Source organism: Vipera berus (assembly GCF_964194415.1).
Source record: "Vipera berus genome assembly, chromosome: 2".
NCBI classification, from domain to species: domain Eukaryota; kingdom Metazoa; phylum Chordata; class Lepidosauria; order Squamata; family Viperidae; genus Vipera; species Vipera berus.
The window spans coordinates 126,369,045-126,392,948 of NC_138203.1; the positions used below are offsets into that span (position 1 = coordinate 126,369,045).

The 23,904-nt window shown below is 40.2% G+C and overlaps 1 protein-coding gene across 2 annotated transcripts in view; it reads right to left on the reverse strand.

The window, feature by feature from the left end:
- Positions 1 to 12,049, reverse strand: part of PTPN18 (protein tyrosine phosphatase non-receptor type 18) — a 55,365-nt gene extending 43,316 nt beyond the window's left edge. The window contains exon 1 of one of the 2 annotated variants that reach the window (XM_081319895.1): positions 11,681 to 12,049. In XM_081319895.1, the coding sequence (XP_081176021.1) occupies positions 11,681 to 11,773 (93 nt within the window). In that variant the 5' untranslated portion in view covers positions 11,774 to 12,049. The remainder of the gene's footprint in view (positions 1 to 11,680) is intronic. The other variant, XM_081319894.1, reaches the window with a different exon arrangement.
- Between the last annotated feature and the right edge of the window lie 11,855 nt (positions 12,050 to 23,904).

Consider the following 23,904-nt stretch of genomic DNA (forward strand, 5'->3'; position numbering starts at 1 on the left):
AAGCATGAAATGGTGGAGCTTGCAACACACATGTTACATCATTTTGGCATCATTCTGGCTCAGTATGCCTATAAATAGATCCAGGTACATTTCTTTGCACAATCTGAAAATGGTTTGTGTTTGTGACTTCCTTCTTCTGAGATGGGTGGGGAGTTTTTTGTTTTTGTTTACTTCTAGATAACTAGTAGAAGAATAAAAGATGAGATAGGAAAGGAGGAAGATGGGGAAAGAAGAAGTTATTTTTTACTGCTAGCCTAGCAGAATGGAATGATGAAGTAGGCAAGAAGGAAGATTGGGAAATAGGAAGTCATCATTATTTCCAGATAACTAGCAGAAGAATACTGTAGAATGAGATGGTTCACAGTGATGGTTATGAGAATATGATTGAAGCAAAAGCTCTATACATATATTAATTTCTGTATAAACAAACAATATACCAAACGTTATTATTAAATTTTTCCCCAGTCTCTGCCAGTTAAGTCCTTCTGATCAGAATAGGTCATCCTTTATTTTGGTCATTGACCAATTGAAGTCCTTCCCAGAATGGCCACTTGCAACCTCCTATTATCATTGTTCTTGTCTTCTGCCATTTGAAATTTTACCACTTTACCCTTTTGCAGAAGTGTAGAGTCTGTAGAATAGAACAGAGTTTCTCAGCCTTGATAATTTTAAGAAGCACAGACTTGTCAGTTGTGAAAGACCAGGTCCATTGGTGAAGGTCCAATTAAACTGATTTATTGCTTAACAGTCTATTCACAGGAATCTTCTCAACTAAAGGTTAGCAACTGCTTGGAATTAGATAAGGGTACATGGAATTCAAGAGGGATTGGACTTAGTCTGCTTGTATGTAGGGATTCTAGACTGATCCCTCTTTTAATTCTACTGCCAGGTTCTGCCATGCCTTCTCCTACAGCAAGGGTCCCCAACCCCCGGTCCATGGACCGGTACCGGGCCATGGCATGCCAGCAACCTGTCTGCACAAACAAGCAAAGCCCCATCCGTGGGATGCAGGCAGCACACAAAACCACACACTCTCCAGTCCATGGAAAAACTGTTCTCCACGGAACCGGTCCCTGGTGCCCAAAAGATTGGGGACCTCTGTCCTACAGGACTTCAACTCTCAGAATTCTCCAGTTAGCCATTTTAAGGTTGAAGTAGTTGAGAAACATTGGTATAGAATCAGTGAAATTCAGAGCTCCATGAACCTAAAGATATACAGTAGCTTGCCAGGCCATTTCTCCAGCTGATTGTAATTGTGCAGTCAGTAGCCAAATCCTTATCCATAGTTATGAAATCTCTTGGTCTCCTATAATACTGACTATATGTTTAGAGACCAGAAAAGCTTCATTGAGCCTTGCTGGGAAGTCATGTTCTTACTTTTATATTTCCTTCTTCAGAACTGGTTGGGCCACTTAATAGTTTCTCACCTCTCCACCCAAGGTTGCTCCAGGTAGGGTTTTTTATTTTATTTTAAAGATAATGCAGACATTCCCTTGAGCCAAACTGAGACTACATACTGGAATTAGTGGAAAGTCTGGAAATGACGTTTATGATCATTGGGCAAAGTGTAATGTTCAGAAATAAATCTCACCTGTGGAGCAAATTTTATGGATTCTCTGAGAAAGCGATGGGTCACAGAACCCTTTCAAGATTGTAAAGTTTGTATATTTTGGGATCATAGAGTTTAAAATTTTTCCAAAGCCTGTCTGATTTACCTTACTGCCCATGAAAAATGTCATCATTAGCATATTTCAGAGTCTACCAAAACAGCTTATATCCTTGGAAACTCTCCCTTATGTTTTATCAAAATCCTTTTCGGTGTAATTGGAACCAACTCTGCCCTTTATAGCAAAAGGATATAAATCTTTCTCATCTACATGAAATTCTTTTAAAAATTTTGAACTGGCTGCTTTATCTTTTCAAACTAAACAATACTGCTGATTAATTGCCTCAATTGCCAAGGTCTCTTTAGGGGTCATACAAGAAAACAAGAACAGAAATACAATAAAATATGGAAGAGAAATATATGGCTGCATTGGGGGACAATAATATCATTAAAAATAATCAAATGGGATTACAAACCACTTTGCCCCAATGCCTACTGGAAAAACCAAGTCTTGCTAGCTCTTCTAAAAGTTAGCAAGGTTGGTGCTAAACATACTTTCAAGAGGATATTCCACAGGATAGAAGCAACCATAATGGATGCTCATCTTTGGAAGGCATGGTTCAAAATTCCTGCACTTGACAATTTCCAGTTTCTTATTGCTGTCCTTTCTAGTCGTGTTTAGCATCCTTAAACTGTGATCTAGATCTAGTACTCCAAGTGAAATCTGATCAAGGAGAATAATGGAGGATGGAACCATTTTTTTTCTTGCAGTCTATGATGGAGTTCATCCATTGTGCTAAAGCCATGGTATGGTTTACTAGGCTTTGGCTGAATATATTGGTTGAATCCAACCAATTTAATATATGTAAATTTCTAGCTTGAATTGTTGTGTAAACCTAGATAGGTGCGACAGTCAAGAAACAATAGCAAGCAAATGGACTTGCAAGATGGATAAAATCAGTCTATATTGGTGCAACTTAAAATTTGATTATCTTTTGCTTATAATCTATTACAGACTCTAGTTCCTTTTCATGTGGATTGCTGCTGAGCCAACCATGGCTTCATATTTGGAGAATGGATTCTTCCTATTTAAATGCATTATTTTAGGGATCTTTTTTGAAACGCATTTTGTTAGTTTGACCCAGTTCTACAACTTGCCAAGGTGATTCTGCATTCTGCTTTTATCTTCTAAAACAAGGAAAGGCAAACTTTTCAAACTGGAAAATGCTGAAGCTAAATAGTGGGGAACCTCACAAAAATGGCTGCATGAGGGACTTGTATCTTCAGAAAATGGTTGCCATCACAGAGAGGGCCAATCACAAAACACCCATTTTCCAGAAGATGAACTACCTATCAAAAAGGCTTTAGTCTACATTAGTGGGGTGTTTGTAATATCCATACACATTATTACAAGTACTGTATATACATGCTAAAAGTGAATCCTTTGCTTCCTGTTTGCTAGCTTAAAAATTAAAATTACAGTACAATGCTTTTAAAGAAGTAAGGCAGGGAGTCTAGTGTGCAACAAGGAAATTATTTGTCCAGCATTTGCAAAAGGAACAAATAGTGAAAGAAGTTTAAGCAGCATTGCAACCACAACCCTTTTATATGTGCATTGTGGCAATGCTTTTTTTGTCATTTTCATAAAAGTCTCCAATCCTGCGGATAGCTTTGGAGCCACAACCATCATGTTACCTATCTCCATTTTAAAGTCTTTCCTTTCAGGCATTTGGTTTGGTTTTATCTTCAGGTCTCAGATTCCTTGTTCAAGTTATTATTTCATCCAAAACAATACTGAGGTCAGGTCAGAACCTGGTGGCACTCCATTTGTCTCTTCCCTGTAGATTATAGAAGAGCAGAGCAGGACCTAATATGGGTTTCACCCTCCAATTATGGGGATGAGAAAATTTGAGTTCTCAGTGAAATCCAAAAATCTTTCCTATGGTTTTAGTGCAGTCTTGCTCCTTGCATAGCAATGTTGAAAGGAATCTAAGTGGGCAAAGCAGGAGGTAGGAGGGGACAGCTTTTGAGCAATTTTCACCCAATGATTTTTATTTATTTTGTTTTGTCTACCTGCCTCTCTGCATTGAAATCAATAAAAGAGAAAATGCATAAATCAACCTCAGGACAGAATGGGGTTGTGGGCTTAAAATGGGGTCTTAGAAAAAACGTGTAGCTTTCTATACTGTTGGAAGTCAGCACCCACCCATCCTCCTAGAGAAGGAAATATTTTGGGGGGATATTAAAAAGGACAGAATATTTTATTTCCACAAAGGAATAATGAAAAAAATCTAAGACAAAACCAGCCCCCAGAAACCAATCCCCTCTCCCTGCCCCAAGCAGTAACCAGCTCTGTAGAAATGCAGATTTGATAATCCTTTCAGAAAGTCTGGAGCCAGGAAGCTTGGAGCTGATGAGATTAGAAAGACAAAGACCCCTAAAATCTACATACCCCACCCAAACTTTAAAGACATGACATTTAGGACATAATCCCACCACTATCAGAATACCAAAAGGACATGCTCGAAAGCTCAGGTCAAAGTTCATGCCACAGGAACAGGAGACAACCTCAAACACAAAAGCCCAAGAAGGTATAAAAACCCACCACTCCCAGCTCCATGTGGTCAGCTTTCCCAGAGTCACATTCCTGTCTGGCTCTGCTCTTCAATAAACTACAACCTTCTTTCTAAAGCAGTCTCCATTTTATTTATTCCTGGCTTGAACTGGACCCTGATGAAGATTTTTCTTGCAACAATACAATGAGTACAAAGTCCTCCAGCTAACAGAACTGCAAGTTAGGATTGTGCTCTTGAATAGGAGTTTTCAAAGAACTTCAGTCTGCAGAACCTGTTAGTTAAAACAAAGTTCCCCAAAGCTTTGATCAAGTAGCAAAGTTCTAGCAATAAACAACTGATTACGCTTGAGGTTCCACTAAAAAATGCAAGCTGCCCGCTTAAAGATCAGGAAAGGCATTAGGGAATGAATATTTAATTCATGGGCCTGCATTATTTGCAGAATGTGTTATGAAAGTGAAAACCCGAATTATACTAGTAAACTGTTGTTTATATATATTTTCTTTTGCTTTTGTGTTTCCTTCCCTACCTAAATATGCACATTGTTTATACCTGAGAGCTTTTTATATGACATTTTAAATTTGACTCCAGCTCCCAGGCGCTGATTTTTGTTTTAGCTTAATCAACAGATGACAGCCTAGTGAAATCCTATGCTGATTAGCCTGGATGTGCCTCTAAGACATCACATGAGTTTCCTTTGTAGTCTTTGTTCCTCTCTTTGCCCAGCCAGGGCTGAGCAATGGCAGGTGAGGGAAAACAGCCCATGACTTGTATTTATACACTATCTTGGTTTGGATAGAGAGACAGCAAAAGATACAAACAGCATCAGGCAAAATGTCCTTTTCTTCCACCGGTATCTGGATAGCTGGTTCTGGCAGAATATAGTTATCCCTTCTGTACAAAACTGTTTCTGGGCACAGAGAGATTATAGGATGCAGAATCACAATTTTATCAATAGCTGACAGCTTTCTGTCAAAACTATCCCATCATCAGGACCACCTGGGATGCTTTCTTAAAAGACTTTTCATTGATTTGTCCTTTCATATTTTATTCCGGTGAGTTTTCCTTATCTTTAAAGCCATGCCCAACTTTTTCCCCCTGCTCTTATTTGTTAGATTTACATCCTGCTTTTTTTTTCTTTTTTTGAGGGGTGGGTGGGTTACAGTTCAAGGCAATGTACTTCTCTTTGTACTTTCCCCATAACAACAGCCCTGAGAAGTGGGCTGGGCTGAATTATAGGGATGGCCCAAAGTCATTCAGCTGGTTTCTGTGCCTCAGGTATAGGATTAGAATCTACAATCTCCTCTTTTCTAGTCCAACACTAGGCCAGTCTGGCTCTTGTCGCTCATTGAAGCCTATTTGATAAGAATATATACTTTTCCAGCAAATGTTTTAGTTTTTACCCCAAAGCCTTTCCCTCTATTAGGTTGCTCCTCTGCTATCCTTGAACCCGGAGAAAACTGTATCTGCATGTCATTTCTTGTCTTTATTCCCAATTAGTGTGACCAATTGATTTTATTCCCAAGATGACAAAGCTGAACAGATTTGATAGACGTCAACCTCCCATTGGACAGATTAAGAAGAAAAAATAATCTTATTTTCTATCCTGGAGCAGCTAGGGATGACATTTAATGCATTGGGGCTGAGTTGAAGGCAACTCATGAGTTGAAGGCAACTCATTAGCCCACTGCTTGGTGGAGCAGTGGGCTAATGCCTCCTTAAGTAACACCAGCAGCCTGCAATTAGTGCAGGTTCGAGTCCCACCAGGCTCAAGGTTGACTCAGCCTTCCATCCTTCCGAGGTAGGTAAAATGAGGACCCAGATTGTTGGGGGCAATAAGCTGACTTTGTAATAATGCCGCTTGGGGGGGCGGGCTGAAAGCCCTAATAAGCAGGCATATACATAGAATGAAGGCTATTGCTAAGCACATTGATTTGTGCTTTAGATTGTAAGCCACCCTGAGTCTTCGGAGAAGGGCGGGATATAAATGGGATTTTTTAAAAAAACATCTTGGGGCAGAAAAAGGCGTTTTGCCCTGGTGTGTTTGTGCCATGGTCACGTGCAAGAGCAGAAATTTTCTAAGACAAAGGGCTCTTTTTTGTTGATTAAACCCTGCAGAAAGGCATGGACCCTGATAGCTGAAAGATTTAGTATATTCCTTCCAGGAGGGACTTTTTAAAAAAGAGAAATAGGAATGATAGTAAGTACTGATCTGGTCTCATTTCTATTCTACCCTGCTTGTCTGCCTGTGTAACAATAAAATGATGAGTACTGTCCTTGTGTCAAAAGGGTTTCCCCTGCCCCCCCCCTCAGTTTTAGAAAAAAATAAATAGCTCAGATATACCTGAGACTGAGTGTGCTAGTATCTGGTAATAAATTAGTCACCGACCTGGAAGAAAAATATTTATCCTGGAAGTGAATCTATGCAATATGTTTGTAGCATATTTTTTCATGGCAAATAAGAATCTTTTTCTTAAGACAGTTTGAACCCCATTTTAGAAATCCACCATTCTTTGTTTATAACCCCTATGGAAGCCAACTGTGCAACCCTTTGGTGCAAAGAGACACAGATGGTTCATGGTTTTTATTGTTTTATCACTCTTTAGCGGTCTAAGCCGCCCAGGGTTTTATGGAAATGGGCAAGCTTTACAATTAATAAAGAAACAAAAGGGGATATTGCAGATATCATTTCAACTAATTTTTCTAACCTTTATGCCTTCCAGACATCTTGGACTAATACCCTTACATTCTCAACCTGAAAGTTAATGAAAGCTGGATTTAAACCCTTGATAAACCCTTATAGAAATTGGCTCCAGTTCGCTCATTCTCTGGGTTTTTACTGGCCATTCACAGGACCATATAACCAGTGTTTGAAAAGGCTCATATGTATTCCAAGGGCTCTTTGGGAAGTCTTCAGGAAGAGAATTGGGTTATATAACAATGAGCAGGAGTGGATGTCTTAGAGTACAGTCACTGTGAGTAGCCTCATGTGGCCAGATATTGCAGGCTGAAACATGCTGCAGCTTGCATAGATCTCAGTAGCTAGCAGGGAAACTGGGCTGCCAGGTTGTCACTTTCAGTCTGTCAGTGGAATAGGAAGCCTAACTGACTATATTCAGGAACCTGGATTTAAAAAGGATCTATATATCAAAGCATGTCTTTATTTGTTTATTTCTTAAAGCTGTATATTGCTGTGTTCTCAGTTTACAGATAATCCAAACATATAACTCAAACATGTAATAACATATAACCCAAATGTTCTTTATACTCTCTCTGGGATATTAGTTCAAAGACTTTTGTGTCCTATTATGCCAGTACGATGTAGTGGTTAAGGTGCCAGCTAAGAAATCAGAAGACTGTGAGTTCTAATCTTGCCTTAGGCACAAAAGCCAGCTAGATGACTTTGGGCCAGTCACTCTCTCTCAGACAACTCACCTCACAGAGCGGCAGTTGTGGAGAAAATAAGAGGAGGAGAAACATTAAGTATGTTTGCTGCCTTGAGTTACTTACAAAGTAATAATTAAAGTAGGATAAAAAAAATCTAATCAATAAATAAAAATAGAATTTCAATACATACAGTCTCTACTTCCCCCGTCTCTGAGCTAAAAGTGAAATAGAAATGCACACACAGACGTATTTCTGTTTCACGATCTAGTTTATGTGCGTATGTGTGTGTAAATGCATCAAAAGCCAGTAAGGATATATTTTCACTTCCTTCTTCTGTTTAAAACAGCAGGCCATTTGATTAGGCCTATTAGCCTTGAGGTCAACATTTCTAGTATGTTAACCAGGTTGGCACAATCTATCCTACCCCGACATGGCACCTTGTAGATGCATTTGACTACAACTCCCAGAATTCTGAGCCAGCAAAGAAAGAAGTATGTCCCAAATCTTCCATTATTCATTATTATTAAGTGGAGATGGACCAGGGAATATGAGGGAGCGGGAAAGGAATATTACTTTTCCCCCTTCATGTATAACTTCATGCTGTTTGTATCACTTTGTATGTTGTACATTTCTCTTTACTTACCTTTTCCAAGCTAATGTTGCAATCTGTCCTTTTTGAAATGCTACTCTAGCCCTTTCATAATTTTAGTTGCTTTTTTCTGCACCTGCTCCAGTTCTACAATCCTAAAATTAGACATTAAATGGGAGTAGTCATTTTTATTATTAATTCTTCTTTCAATAGTGACTACCAAAATGCTTTACTATGGTAGCCAGTGTGTTCGTATGACGAAGTAAGGAGGAGCTGAGCATTCCTAAATGTTACATACATTACAGATGCAAAATAAGTCCATTGAATCTGAAGCACCTCTCCTCCATCTGCTTCCTAGCAGGATGTGATTACATTATGCACAGCAACCCTTTCCCAAATGATTTAATTCAGGACTATGTTTGCAAATGTACTCATTTTTTAAATGCGGTACATGCTGTGTGGCTGCTGACCAAACAGGTTGAATGACATCTTAAATCTTAATTTAAATGAATTGTACCCATGTTATCAGTTAGGGCACGGGTGTCAAACTCGCTGCGTTACATGATGTGTTGCGAAGTAGCGCGACTTTTTTTGCATTGCCAGAGCTGGGGTGGGTGAGGCCTCCGCATGATGCGATCAGCCCACTGGCCAGCAGTTTGACACCCCTGAGTTAGGCCTTTCTTTGCGAACCCTTTATAATAGCACTTTTTTTTATTTCACTTCAAGATAAATCTTTGAGGTATGTAGAAATATACCGTAATATTAGCAACTTGTCATAGGGCTGGCAATCAGAATGGGTATTAAATACCCAATTTTTAAAGGGTATTTTGAATGTGCAAGATGGCTCAGTAGGGACTTCTTACACAGAATGGAAAACTATCTCTATTTCTTTAAATGTAGCTGGCATTGCAAGGACCAAAATATGACTCATAAAATATAGAGGGTTCCTGCATGTGGCCCTTTATGGTCAAATGTAGCTGGCTGTATTTTCCCATCTCTCTAAGGGAGCCAGGCAATGTAATGAGCCTTTCCAGTCAGTTAACCCATAAAGTGACCAATTTCAGCATATCTTGGCACATGATGTGCAGTAGCCAATTGGGACACTGGAGGGCTTAGAAAGATTCATAATTTCATTTGTCTAGCTGAGCATGGAAAAGTCCTGTTGGCTTTGTGTGCCAGAAATTTACAGTCTCAAAGAAAAATCTGTATTCAGATTTATAGAATATAATCTCTTCATTTTGCACAGTTATTGATTTCTAACAACTTGTCCCTCACAATCCTAAAGAACGCATTCCATTTGGGGGGGAATCGCAGAGAAAGGAGATACAATCCAGTGCATCCCTTTTGAACTTTTCTCCAGGAAACCTGAAGAGATTCCACAAATAGGAGTCTAATGGAAGAGAATATTTTTAGCTCAGGGTTGAAATGTGGGGTCCTTGATGCTCACTGAGCTTGGTTGTTTTCTTGCAGACGTTTCATTACCAAATTAGGTAGCATCAGTTGGATTAGCACTGATGATGTTACCTAGCTTGATAATGAAATGTCTGTAAGAAAAGAATCAAGCTGAGAGACCACCAGGGACCCCACACAAATATGATTCCATAGCCCCTCCCTCTGAATCATTCAATTCTCATTTTTTTGGAATTGGGAATTATTAGGTGCTCTTTGGATGGGAATTTGAAGCAGAAATGCAAAGTCCTGCTCAACAGTGCAGCCGGGGTATGTTACTACATTTTAAAGTAAGTGGTTACGTACAACATGTAGCGTGGAAGAGGTTTCAATCCTGAGTCCAAAGCGAGTGCATCAGTGGCTGAGAACAAATGTAAAATTTCTGGTTTCTAGCATCTCCTTCTTAGTGCCTATGCCTGCAATATGGAGTTAAATCAGTCCTCTGGCTTTAAAATGACAGAACTTTGCATCAAACACTTCATCAATTTGTTATTCTGCAAACTGGCTGGCAACTTCTATTGTAGCATTAGTAAGACTGTAAGATTATTTGCAGAAGGTTTAAGAGTCAAATGGGCTTCAAGATAGTACCACCGTTTGCATCTGTAAAGTCTTTTGACAAAGCAGGAGTCAAAGCAATACATTATAATTCAGTATTATCTTGCAAAAGACGGGGTGGAACAGAAAGCTGCCTTGCGTTCTACAGAATTGATGGCAGAAATGACTGAACTGAAATAAACGAATGAATGAATGAATGAATGAATGAATTAACTATAAATATCCTGGTTCACAGTTTACTATGTGCTCATATAAATTTCACTCTAGAGTACTATTTCTTAAAGTGTGGTCCAAGAACTACTGGGGGTCCCCCAAGACCCTTTCAGGGGTCCATAAAATTAAAAATTATTTGCCATATATTGAAGACATTTGCAAATATTTAAAACAATGCCGCTCTTCTGATTATTTTTTTATTTAAAAGAGTATAGGATTTTTCAGGAAACATGTTTACTGACATTTATTGATGTTAGTATCTAATGGGCTTAATACTGTTATTTTTCCATAATTCAGTAAATGTTCTGTGAATGCACTGACTTTCATTTTTAATACAGTAAATATCGATAAACGTAACCCATAATTTTTAAAAGTGGGAAGAGTTCCCGCAGCAAAATGCTTTAAGAAACGCTGCTCTAGAGTATGTCCACCCCTTCCTCACTGAATACATTGTAATTTAAGAGAAATTCCTGCCATATCTGATTGTTGGTTTGGGGGCAAATGAGATATTGCTTTCTACTAATGCCACACAAAAAAACAACAACCCCCTCTTAGCAACTGCTCTCCTTGATAGAGTACTCTTTCCTGACCTGGTTACTTTGCAGTGTTTAAAAGAGATACAGGCGAACACAGCCCAGTTGCTAAACAGTGAAACACACATATTGCTTCTCTCCAACAGCTACAATAGATTGGTCTTCTCTCTTAGCATTTATTGCCCGGCCACTTGACCTCAAGAATAATTATTCACCAGTTGTAGAGGGATTGATTATCTTCGCTTTTCCCCTAGCTTTGGCAAAAAGACCCGGCAGTCTTCGCAAGATATCAGGCTAGGATTCATACGAGAGCACATCAGCCCTTCAATACGATAAAAGCTGCACTAATACGTGAGCGAAATGACATTTTTCAGCAGGCCAATTCCACAAAATCATTAACCAGGTCAGTGGCGTACCACCGCCATCCCGTTTTCCTTCCTATGTATGGGGGAAAAAAGGCATACGTACATCTTGTGTATCAGACAAAAATTCAACAGGTGCAGCTTTCTTGGAATAGAAGCACAGAGCCAGGAACAGCTGTTGAATTTCTATTTGCTGGGTATCTAATCAAAGTACCCCAAAACTGGGAGAAAGAGAGACAAAACCCAACAAAGAGCTTTGCTGCTGCTTTGCTCCTAGCAAAGACAAATCTTTGACTGTAGAAAAAAAAGGGGGAAATAGGTACTGACAAGGGACAGCACAGGGTAGAGTGAAGTTACTTCAGAGCTTCCCCGAGGCCCCAGTCTTCATTTTCAGAGAAATAGTTCTTACTCACCTGGAATTCCTCAGCCAGCTGCCCTTTCTCCTGCCCAGCCTTAGCTTCCACCTGGGCTAGAAAGCCCTTTAGGTATTCTTTACAACGACTCATCCCTCTCTGCTCAAGAAGAGGGTTCGAGGGCAACGTTGGAGCTGAAGGTTCTGAAATGCTAAGAGGAAGTTGACATCCTTGCACCACGCCTCCAGATTGTGGCTAGTGGGATGGGCCCAGGAGACCTGCCTGGCTCTCTGCCTGCTCTCAGGGAAAGGGATGGTAGCTTTTCCTGCACACTGTGAACAGGGTGTGAACGTTGAGAAGAACATGAGAAGCACAGCTCAACCAACACTGTTCTTTGGACTATCTCAAGATTTCCAGCACGGATATCTGCTGTTGTAGTAGTTTCCTTAATTGTCAGTTTCCCATGTAGCATTTGGGGGAGATTGTGCCCCCCAACAAGTTCCTTAGTGTGCACATAAATATCTTGCCCTGCCTAATTTATTTATTTTTAAATTAAAAGTTAATGGGAAACCAGCGTGCTTCAAAGAAAAGCATCAGCCTGAAGTCTACCCTGTATTTCCAGCCATGCCTCTTGACTCTACTAGCATTCTTAGAAAATAAAAATGCTGTGTGACTGAAATCCTCCTTAGCAGTCATTTTATGTGCATTTCTACAACATGCTCTCAAAATTACATATATATCACCTGTTTCCTTCTATTTGGTATTTCAAGTTTTGCTAGCACCTTGAGATGTTGGATGAGTAGAAAAGCAGGAGCTCAATCAATCAAATAAATAAATGAACTTGTCCAGGAAACTGCTTAACCTGTTAGAACTGCTCTCAGCTGCAACAATAGTGTACATCCATACCATAATTTGTGTCTCATGGCACTTTTTTTCCATGTTATGTTTGCATCACTAGTTCTAACCTTTGTGTGTTTCTTGTAAATACTGTAGAAAGTTTATCTTCACAATAGAGGGGCACCATTGTATAACGTTGACATCATTTTATTATATTCTTCTCCTGTGTATAGTCTCTCTTACGGTAAAAAGGCATAGGATCTGGTTATTGTTCTATTGCTGCAGTAACAACATAAATTATGTTCTCTGAAAACATATTTCCATGGACTAATTCAGCAGATGGATGAAATAACCAAGTCCAGGGGAAAAAAAACATTGTGGCAATGCAAATGATGTATTTTGTATAATTTACATTATTTGCATAGTAACATCATCGCAGGAATATCGCTAGAATTTGGTCTACTGAACCATGCAAAGTCTGTTCACTTGAAATCAAGAAAACTGAGGACTCACTGTATATGGAATTTCTAAGCTTGTTTTTTCCCCCCATTTTAATTCCATTTCTTGGTTCTAATCCTCGTGGATAACACTCGGTTTCTCACAACAGAGGATTTAAATGCTTTATTTTAAGCAGCCACATTGAGTTTTCATTTTGATTTCCCTCATTCACAAGTTCCCATTACAAGACCACATTGTGCTAACTTTGCTCGGTTGGGTGATGGCCTTGAGAAAGAAGTGTGAAGCAATGTGGTTTTGGAATCTGAAGTGAAATTGAATTAGCTTTAGCTAAAAATGTAACAGAGCAAAAAAAAAAAGTAGCTCAAGAAATACCGCGATGGTCAGTTGTTAAAGGAAGAGAGGGTGTAATGAGGTTAGCTTATGATATTCGCAACAGAAAACTCCTGACAATTTTTTTTAAAAAAGGCCAGGAAGAGGGATGACATGTAGTATCCCTCCAGGCCCATCATAGCAAATTTTTAAGTCTTCAGACAATGGATTAGCCTACACAAGAATGACAATAGATTAGTTTACAAGGATGCATATATACTAGATTTATATCCTGCTTAAGTAAAGTATTCAAGGCAGCTAGTAGTGACTAAAATAGGAATGCAAAATGGAAAGGTAAGAAGCATACATAAAATTTAGTACCTACTTTAATGAACAATCCTGGCAAAAGTGATGGGTTTTTGGTTTGTTTGTTCTTCTAAAGGTAGACCAAATGGGAGCTAATGATAATTGCCAAGGGAATACATTCAACAACTTTTCCCACAGCTAGTATGCTGTAGTGGTTAAGGTGTTGGATTAAGAGCAATGAGACCCAGGTTCTAATCCTTCCTCACCCTGGGTGACTTTGGGCTAGTCACTCTCTCTCAGCTCAACCTATTTTACAGGGGTGCCATTGCTAGTGGAGACAAGAGGGGGTAATACTAGGTATGCTGCCTTGAGGCCCTAATGGAAAGTCAGGATATGGTGTACATCTAATTAATTAATTAATTAATTACAAGAGCCTCTCCTGCAAATCTTTATAGGCCACTAAACAGGAGGCTTTTTCAGATAGCATGGCTCTAAATCACTTGGGTTTTAAAAAGTAATATTAATACCTGAAATTGTACCAGCACAGGGCTTTCAGCAGAGGGGTTATATGATCTATGTACTTCCTACAATTTAGCAGTCCAGCTGCCCCCATTTTGCACCAGTTGCAACTTGTAGATTGTAAGAGTAATCCTGTGTAATGTGCATTGTAATAGTCAAAACGGCAGACTTTGGATATCATTTTATTTATCAAATTTATATGCCGCTCATCTCATAGTGTGAGGGGACATACACACTGCATGTTTGAAAAGCAGCTAAAGTCCTGTAAATGAACGCTTTCTTGCTTAACTGCATTGACCTCCCAAAGACAAGAGGAGAACAACCACGTATGAATATCTTCAAACCGAACCTTTTTATAGTAGACTATTACTATTATATATATAGTAGACTATTATTATATATAGTTATTATTATATATAGTAGACTATTACTATTACGCGGTGGCTCAGTGGGTTAGGACGCTGAGCTTGTCGATCAGAAGGTCGGCAGTTTGGCGGGTCGAATCCCAAGTGCCGCGTAACAGAGTGAGCGCCTGTTACTCGCCCCAGCTTCTGCCAACCTAGCAGTTCGAAAGCACGTAAAAATGCAAGTAGAAAAATAGGGACCACTACGGTGGGAAGGTAACAGCGTTCCGTGCGCCTTTGGCGTCTAGTCATGCCGGCCACATGACCACGGAGACGTCCTCGGACAAGCACTGGCTCTTCGGCTTTGAAACGGAGATGAGCACCGGCCCCTAGAGTCGGAAACGACTAGCACGCATGTGCGGGGGAACCTTTACCTTTATTACTATAAAAAGGTTCGGTTAGAAGAAGTTCACATGTGGTTGTTCTCTTCTTGTTTTTGGGAGGTCAATGCAGTTAACCAAGAAAGCGTTCATTTACAGGACTTTAGCTGCTTTTTGAATGGGCCGCACTTGGTCTTGGTTTCACCCTCTTGATAGAGCTCAGTGGGGGTGAGGGGTGGTTTGTTCAGGCAGAGAAGTTCAGTTAAAAAACTATTATTAAAAATTTTGGTTTCTATTTTTTAAAATATAAGTTCAGGCCTATGTCTTGAATGTTGCCATTAAAATAACCCATCCAGAATTTTGGTTGATACAGAGATCTTGAAGCTTCTCTAGCTCTGCAGACTAGCTGCCCTCTCGTAAAGCTATCTCACCCTAATCTTACAGGTTTCCAGTCTACGCAAGTAGGAAGTAAGACGTGGCATGTTTCTAAAAGAAAGTTAAAAGAAGAAGGGGTGTGCTTTTAACAACTCATGCCTGTTATACAACGGCCAGAAGAAGGTTGAACAAGTCTATGGGTTATGAATATTCATATAAATTCTTTTTCTTTCTTTTTGCAAACAGTAAAATGTATTATATAAAATTCATTCATTGCATTGCAACTACCTGAGTAACTGTATGCTCCAATTATGCCTAAGGCAGAGATGCAGTGGCATTACCAGTCTTTAGCAAGATTGGAAAGAGGAATCACAATCACATCGAGATGCAAGAGTAATCACTACCCATCCTGTAAAGTTGGACCCGTAGAAGAATTGTGTGTTTCGGTGTAAGATCCATTAGACTCTGAAACTTAATATTTAATAAAATATCATTCATGGCATTTTATTTTCTTCTTCCTCTGAAAACCCATGTAGCTTTCCTTCTTTACAATAGCCCTATGAGAAAAATTGGGCTGAGAGAGACAGAGAAAACTATCCTAAGATAATCGGGTGAATTTCATAGATCTAGTTGGAATCTTTGGCATATAAAACATTGATCCAGAATGTCATTTGCTCATTTTGCTGGGTTGCATAAGCACAGTGAATTATGGTTTGATAAACCATTAAGGAGAAACCTCCTGAAAGTGAGGACAATTACCGTAACTAGTGGAACAGCTTGCCTCCAGAAATTGTGGGTGCTCCATCACTGGAGATTTTTAAGAAGAGGCTAGACAGTCACTTGTCTGAGATGGTATAGGTTCTCCTTCTTAAGCGGAGGGTTGGACTAGAAGACCTCCAAGGTCCCTTCCAGCTGTATTCTATTCTATTCTAAACTATATTTAAACAACAGGAACGGTTGCTGGAATTGGGTATGTCTAGTTTAATGAAGAGAAGGGCGAGGGGTGACATGGTAGCAGTGTTCCAATATCTCATGGCCTGCCACAAAGAAGAGGGAGTCAAGCTATTATCCAAAGTGCCTGAAGGCAGAACAAGAAGCAACGGATGGAAACTAATCAAGGAGAGAAGCAACCTAGAACTAAGGAGAAACTTCCTGACAGTTAGAACAATTAACCAGTGGAACAACCTGCCTCCAGAAGCGGTGAATGCTCCAATACTGGAAGTTTTTAAGAAGATACTGGACAGCCATTTGTCTAAAATGGTATAGGGTTTCCTGCCTGAGCAGGGGATTGGACTAGATGACCTCCAAGGTACCTTCCAACTTTATTATTATTATTATAAATCTTGTTTTAACATAATATAATCCCATAATCCCATTTTCTCTGTGCTGGGGTGTTCTAGATGGTTTGGACCATAGCTACCGGTGTCATAATAAACTATGTTAACTGCATGTGATGGGAACTGTAGACCAACATATTAAGAGAGAACACAGTTGCAGAAATCTCCTCTGCACGCTTTATTATATGGATACAGAATAATCAGAAAATCAGGTTCCATAGAGACAAAAGTTACAAATATGTCTTGAACATTTTCCTCTCACTCACCAAAAGCTATGACAGAAAGTACTGAATTACTTTAAAATGTTGTATATTAAACATCTCTCAGAATTGTAATGGAACTGGGTGACTTTTAAATTTTGTTAAATAAATAAATAGAACGTAATCTTTCAAATAGAAATCTTATTCCTTTTTAATTTTAGAATATTAGCAATCTATTGAATTTTGCAAGAAATCCCCTTCTACTATACCTTTTAATTTTTATTTGCCAAACAGTAACTATGAATCTGTAGGAGGGATATATTTATTTACTAGATTTTGCTATCTTGGGGGTTGGGAAATATGACCCATTTTTTCTAGTATTTAATCATGGGTCACTGACTGTATATGGAAAGTCCCTTCCAAATGGAAGAATGCAAACCCAATAAGGCAGACTTGTAGTAGTTCTAACTTTCCGCGTGTCTTTTTCAAAGTGAGAATTACTGAGACTTAAGCTAAGGTTACCAGATCTGGACAGCAAATATCTGGATGGCCACATGATGGCATCAGAGAGTAAGACTTTTTTCTGTCCCTCTTTGCTACAGACTGAATTTTTGCAGCCCAGATCTACATAAGTTCAAGTCCTCATTCTCCTTAGTCTTAGGTTTGTGAAAAGTATGACGAATCAGTGGCTGCAGTTTGTTGATGCTGTCATGTGTTTTCTTGGTTGTTGTTACTTCTTCTTACCTAAACAAGGTGTAGAGAAAGAAGGCACAAATTGGCTTCTGGAATTCTTTCCACTCCATTAACCAGCAGAAGCCATACAGTTTTGTGCTTTTATGCACTAGGAAAGAAGAGGCAAGGTGCATGTGCTCTGCTGTGGGTCATGTGACTAGATGAGCAGAGGGTGGGGTCTTAGAGTGGCGTTGTGACCAATGTTCTAAGTCATGCAGCCTAATTGGGCCCATTTTCTTCCTCCACACCAAATTTGGCTCCATTCTGTTCAGTTCGTGGAGAGCTATGTGCTGATGAACAATTCCAACCTCCTTTACATCATATTTTTTTTCCAACATTCCAGTCGGATTGGAAATAACAATGAGTATGTCCTATGCATGTATTTTGGGAGTCTAAAAGAGGAAATGAAGAGAGGAGAAATTTTATATCTTGTCGGAAAACCCTGGATGGCTAAAGCAATTCCTGTGTGAGAAGGATGGTGTAAAATCAGAATGACTAGGATCTGCAGGAAATAAAACTAGGAAAATTTACAGCAGCTCTCTGTGTGGAAATTCTGTCCCTGGGTGCACACAATACAGTGAGGGCTAACCCAGTCAGCCATATTTTAGCCTAACGTATTGTGTGAACCCAGAAAATGAGTTGAAGACAGGTTGGCTTGGTTAAACACAGAGAAAACACACGGCCTGTGTGGTGAGCGGTTAGAACTGCAAGAGAGCAACATATCTGCAGGCTGGGTCTCCTCTGCCCACCCACGGTGATCACTGCCTCTCCCAAATGAGAGGAACTATTTAAAAAGCTTCCTATCTGGATTGAGGCCCCACATAAGCAACAAGGATTCCAGACTATGGAAAGCACTTCACTTATGTCTTTCGTAATGATGGTGTGGCTTACCTATCAAAAGTGTTCATTTACATGTACATTAATAATTGTCAACCTTGTTAAGTAGTCCAGAGAAGAAACACACCCAGATGTACTAGCATTAACTTTACTGTAAAGTTACACTAACAGAATCTTTTAAGTCTGAAAGTGCATCTCTCCCCCCACTCACCTTTACAGTGCAACAAATTAGGGAGGGTCCCTTGTGAGATATTTCCCTTGTACCCATTCCTTGTATGGACTAAGCTGCCACTTGTTTGATGGTGTCATGTTTGTGGTTCTTTCTCTTCCTGTCTCTGGCTCCCAAAGTCATTCCCACATACCATTACAATAGCCAATTGAAGATAAGAGTTCCAAAGACCTATTGTTTGTTTTTCTTAGACCTGAGATATTTTTAAACAAACTTTTTATTTCCAATAGAAGGCAGTATAGCTAGTTTGGGATTAAACTTGGTGCTGAGTTGGTTGTAGACGTTTCTTTACCGAACTAGATAACATGATCAGTGCTAGCGGTGTGAGGTTTGTTCCCCGTTTATATGCAGTAGCTTGCCTTGTAGTGTTGGTGGGGGTCGGGTGTTCTCCTTGATAGCTTCTTGATTAGGGTACAGTATTATTTTCTGCTTGATTGTTTGTTAAGTGTTAATCCCTGCTTATTGGGGTGTTGGCTGCTAGAAAGGATGTATGTAATCTTTTTGTTTCCTTCTTAGCTTTTTAAATGTCTCTTTTGAATGGTATATAAATGTGATTTATTTCTATGTTTCTGCTGATGACTGTCTAAATGCCAACTTTGCAGGAATTCCCTAACATTTTTGGATTTGGCTTGGTCTAGGATATTCAGTTTCCCAGTTGAAACTATGGTTGATCTGTCCATATGTTATGACATTAAGGGGTTTTCATCATGTCTTCTGCCTGCTAGTTAGTGTTCATGGATGCTTTCTGCTAGTCTTCTGCCTGTCCAACATACTGGGTGTTGCAATCCTTACATTGTATATTTTAGAAAACTCTTTTTTCCCCTTGTGGGCTACTAGGTCTTTTGGTTTACATAAGAATTTTTTGAGGGTTAATTGTAATAGTTTGCTGGTTGGTTTTTGAGGATTTTTTTTTATGTATGGCAGTGTTATCCTTTTATTGCTTGTGTGTGTTGCTTAGGCTGTGGTGGGTTAAGTAGTCAGGCACTTTTTAATAAAATTGTGTGGGTATCCATTTTGTTGGAAGATGTTATATAGGTAATTTGTCTCCTTCTTTGGTGTGGGTTGCTGCAGTGCATCTGTACTTGTCTTTCTAGTAGCCAATAGTTCTTTTATTAGATCTTTTAGTAGACTAGGTTTGCCCAACTTGCTAAATCATGGTTAACTCAACCATAGTTCATTGACTTAACAATTCCTGGGTTTTCACAGCTCTGTGAACCATAAATTAACCACTCTAGCTGTTTTGCAAAATAGAGAGGGGCACTAAGTAGCCAAAACTGTTTTGGTGAACTTAGCCAGTATCCTAGGCTCTATCTAGCATTGCCATAGATGATAGTGTAGCTTGTGATAGTAATCCATATTTTACATTCTTTCCATACCCCTTTATCTTAATGAAGTTAACTGGGGGGCGGGGGGGGGGGAAGAACCAGAAGAAAAATCCAAATCTTTGAAGGTATGGATATTTGATTTGGCATAGGTTTGGGGAAGATCATTTTGTGAGATACGTCACACCTCCCACTTCTTTCTTATTTCCTCCCACAAATATTCGGATTATGAATGTACATATGGGTGGTACATATATACCTTTAAGTATCTGAGGGAGGAGAGAGATGGTGGAATTCCAGAATTACAAAATGTTGGTTTGAAACAGGTGTTATGTCCCAGTTATGCCTGTTTTTTAACCTTTAAGACCAAAATCAAAATGTTTCATCCAATGTATGTTCAGAAAGAGAGGAACTACTTACAAACTGTCATTCTTAATAAATGGTTCCTCTATACCAATATGACATTAATTCCAAAAGAAGGAAGCAAATACGAAAAGTGGCAATATAACTTTCCTAATAATAATTCATTGTTCCCCTATCCTCTAGACAGTGAGTGCAAATAACTAGTTCCTTTATTGTAACACAGAAATACCAATATTTAACTGTGAAGATTCAGCAAGGAACATTGCGGTCTAAAATTGTTTTGTGGAAAAAAAACTTGCTCTGATCTAGAAGTGCTCTTCTTACAAAACAATGAGGATTAGTTTTCCAAATGTAAATTGGGTTTTATAGATTCCAATTTCGCCATCTAGTGTCTATTATGCAAAATGCTACAGTAAGGCATTAGACTAGTATAGGGAGAATTTTAAATTTTAAATTAGTAAAGGTAAAGGTTCCCCCGCACATGCGTGCTAGTCGTTTCTGACTCTAGGGGCCGGTGCTCATCTCCGTTTCATAGCCGAAGAGCCAGTGTTTGACCGAGGACGTCTCCGTGGTCATGTGGCCGGCATGACTAGACGCCAAAGGCGCACGGAACGCTGTTACCTTCCCACCATAGTGGTCCCTATTTTTCTACTTGCACTTTTACGTGCTTTCGAACTGCTAGGTGGGCAGAAGCTGGGACGAGTAACAGGTGCTCACTCTGTTACGCGGCACTCGGGATTCGACCCGCCAAACTGCCGATCTTCTGATTGACAAGCTCAGCGTCCTAACCCACTGAGCCACCGCGTCCCTAAATTTTAAATTACTTTTCTAAAAATTTACTTTAGTAATCTAATTGTCGTAGGCAGCACTTCTGATACTTATATAGGATATTTACGTCATTTCCACAGGGGTTGTTCCTCTGTCCTGGTCCTATTAGATCTCTCAGTGGCTTTTGATACCATCGACCATGGTATCCTACTGCGGCGTCTCAGGGGGTTGGGAGTGGGAGGCACCGTTTTACGGTGGTTCTCCTCCTATCTCCTGGGCTGTTCGCAGTCGGTGTTGACAGGAGGGCAGAGATTCTCCCCGAGGCCTCTCGTTTGTGGAGTTCCTCAGGGGTCGGTTCTCTCGCCCCTCCTGTTCAACATCTATATGAAGCCGCTGGGTGAGATCATTCATGGTTTTGGGGTGGGGTATCATCAGTACACTGACGATACCCAACTTTTTCTTTCCACCCCGAACCAACCCAGCGATGCCCTTGCCGTGATGTCCCGTTGCCTGGAGGCGGTCCAGGTCTGGATGGGGAGAAACAGGCTTCGTCTCAATCCCGCCAAGACTGAGTGGCTGTGCATATCGGAATCTCGGGCTAACCAGACTATTCCACCTCTAGCGATGGGGGGTGAGGTGTTACCCCCCGTTGATAGGGCTCGCAACTTGGGCGTCCTCCTGGATTCACGACTCAATTTTGAAGACCATATAGGAGCCGTGACCAGGGGGGCTTTTGCCCAGGTTCGCCTGGTGCACCAGTTGCAACCCTATCTGGACTGAGATGCCCTACGCACAGTCACTCACGCGCTCGTGACCTCCCGTTTAGACTACTGCAATGCTCTCTACATGGGGCTGCCCTTGAGGACCACTCGGAGGCTTCAGCTGGTGCAGAATGCGGCCTCACGAGTTGTGATGGGGGTTTCCCGATACTCCCATGTAACACCTCTACTCTGCGAGCTGCATTGGCTCCCGGTTGCCCTCCGGGTGAGATTCAAGGTGCTGGTGATGACCTATAAAGCCCTAAATGGCTTGGGTCCGGGATATCTGAGGGAACACCTGCTGCCGGCATCAAGCTCCCTTCGTCCAGTGCGCTCCCACAGGGAGGGTCTTCTCAGGGTACCACCGGTAAGAGATTGCTGGCGGACAACACCCAGGGATAGGGCCTTCTCAGTGGGTGCATCTGCCCTTTGGAATCAGCTGCCAGTGGAGCTTAGGACTGCCCCCGACCTCCGATCATTCCGCCGGAACCTGAAGACCTGGCTCTTCGAGCTCTCTGGCCCAGGCTGAGAATTTTAATTTTAATTTTAACTGGGGTTTTATTTGTTCAGGGACGGATATAATTTTTTAAAACTGTTTTTAACTTTTGTATTTTTTGTTTTAATCACCTTGTAAACCGCCCTGAGTCCTTCGGGAAAGGGCGGTATATAAATATAATAAAATAAATAAATAAATAAATAATCCTCCTTTAACGTGCATCAGCTCTTCTTGCAGGGGAGCGGTACCTGTTCTACCATTTCTCCACCTGACCTGCAGGAAGAAGAAAGCAATCTGGTTCCTTGATAAGAGGGTTGTTCTCTTTTTTTCAATGTGCCAGATGGCTGCTTTATAGGACTGCATTTTGGGGAGAGAATGTCTGCCAGGCACTCAGTTCCATGGCTGTCTCAGTCTCATTCAAGAAAAGAAACAAAGTTGTTCCTCTGGTTGGAAGCAGTTCACAAACCTTGTTCGGTTTATGGGGCACACCAGAATGGTAGGGTGGAAATGCAGGTGTGGCAAGAGCTGGAGAAGATACTAAAGGTCCAGTGGAGCTTCTGGCTACTAGTTGCCTTTCCTTAATTTAATCTGTGAAGCTAAGTCATTGTAGTCATCTGGCTGACTTTAGCAAATTAGTGGATTCATGATATGTCTTTATTGGTGTTTTTTAAAATGTTTTTACATTGTTAAAATGGAACAATGAAGTCTATATTTATTTCTATAGGATCCACATTGAATAATATGTTAAAGGCTTGAATTTTTATTATTATATGCAGCTTTTTTCCTTGACAGTTTTAGCTGACTTTTAATAATTATGTATATTTTTTTTCTTGATTGGATAATCACTTAACGGCTACCACTGTACATTTTCAGTGCATTTTCACCCAAAAAATGAAATAGAAAATAAGTCATAAAAGCTAAGCAGCATCAGACTTGGATATTATTTGAAATGAAAATCAAAAAGCCCAAGGCTCTAGTCTAGTCTAAACCTGGAATTTAAAAAAAAAAATCCTGGAAGAAAGCAATGACCAACCCATCTCCCTCTTATATATCCTTCCTTATGTTCGACTGCCGTCATTTTGTATGAGAAAGAGCCTCCAGCTTGTTAGGATTCCCCCTCCCCCTCACTTTCGGGTACAAAAAAAAATTATCTTCTTCCAATCTGTAATTGTATATTCAGGCTTTATTTTATCCATGTATCCTTTTGTTTCAAGCGAGGCTCCGCACGTTTCGCGGTTCTTTTATCTGGTTGCAAACACTAAATGTCAAAGCAGGGAGGAATATGCGTTTGCACGGAGATGAAATCAAAACAGGAACCAGAAGAAGAAGCTAACGAAAGCGGCATGAAATGCTAATGCCTGTCTTTTTTTCCTTAAACGTTCGGTTTTGTATTTTTGTATTTTGGTCGTTACCAGCTTTACAAGAAACGACCCAGAGAATCAATTCTTAGGATGCCCGAGTCTGAGTTTGTGATGACTGTAGCATCGTACCGCAGTGCAAAAGGACTTTGCTCCATAGGACAATGACAGCAGCCACTGCTAAATAATCAAGCGCCAGTATTTTTCCTACCAAATGAGCAAGAGGTGCCAAAGCATACAAGCTGACGTCATTCCCCAGCACTCCGCAAACAATGACAGCTTGCAGCAACTTCGCCGGCCTCGCTTCGTTTGCCAAAGTACCGTCTTCTCTCTGATTGGTAGGAGAGGAAAATGT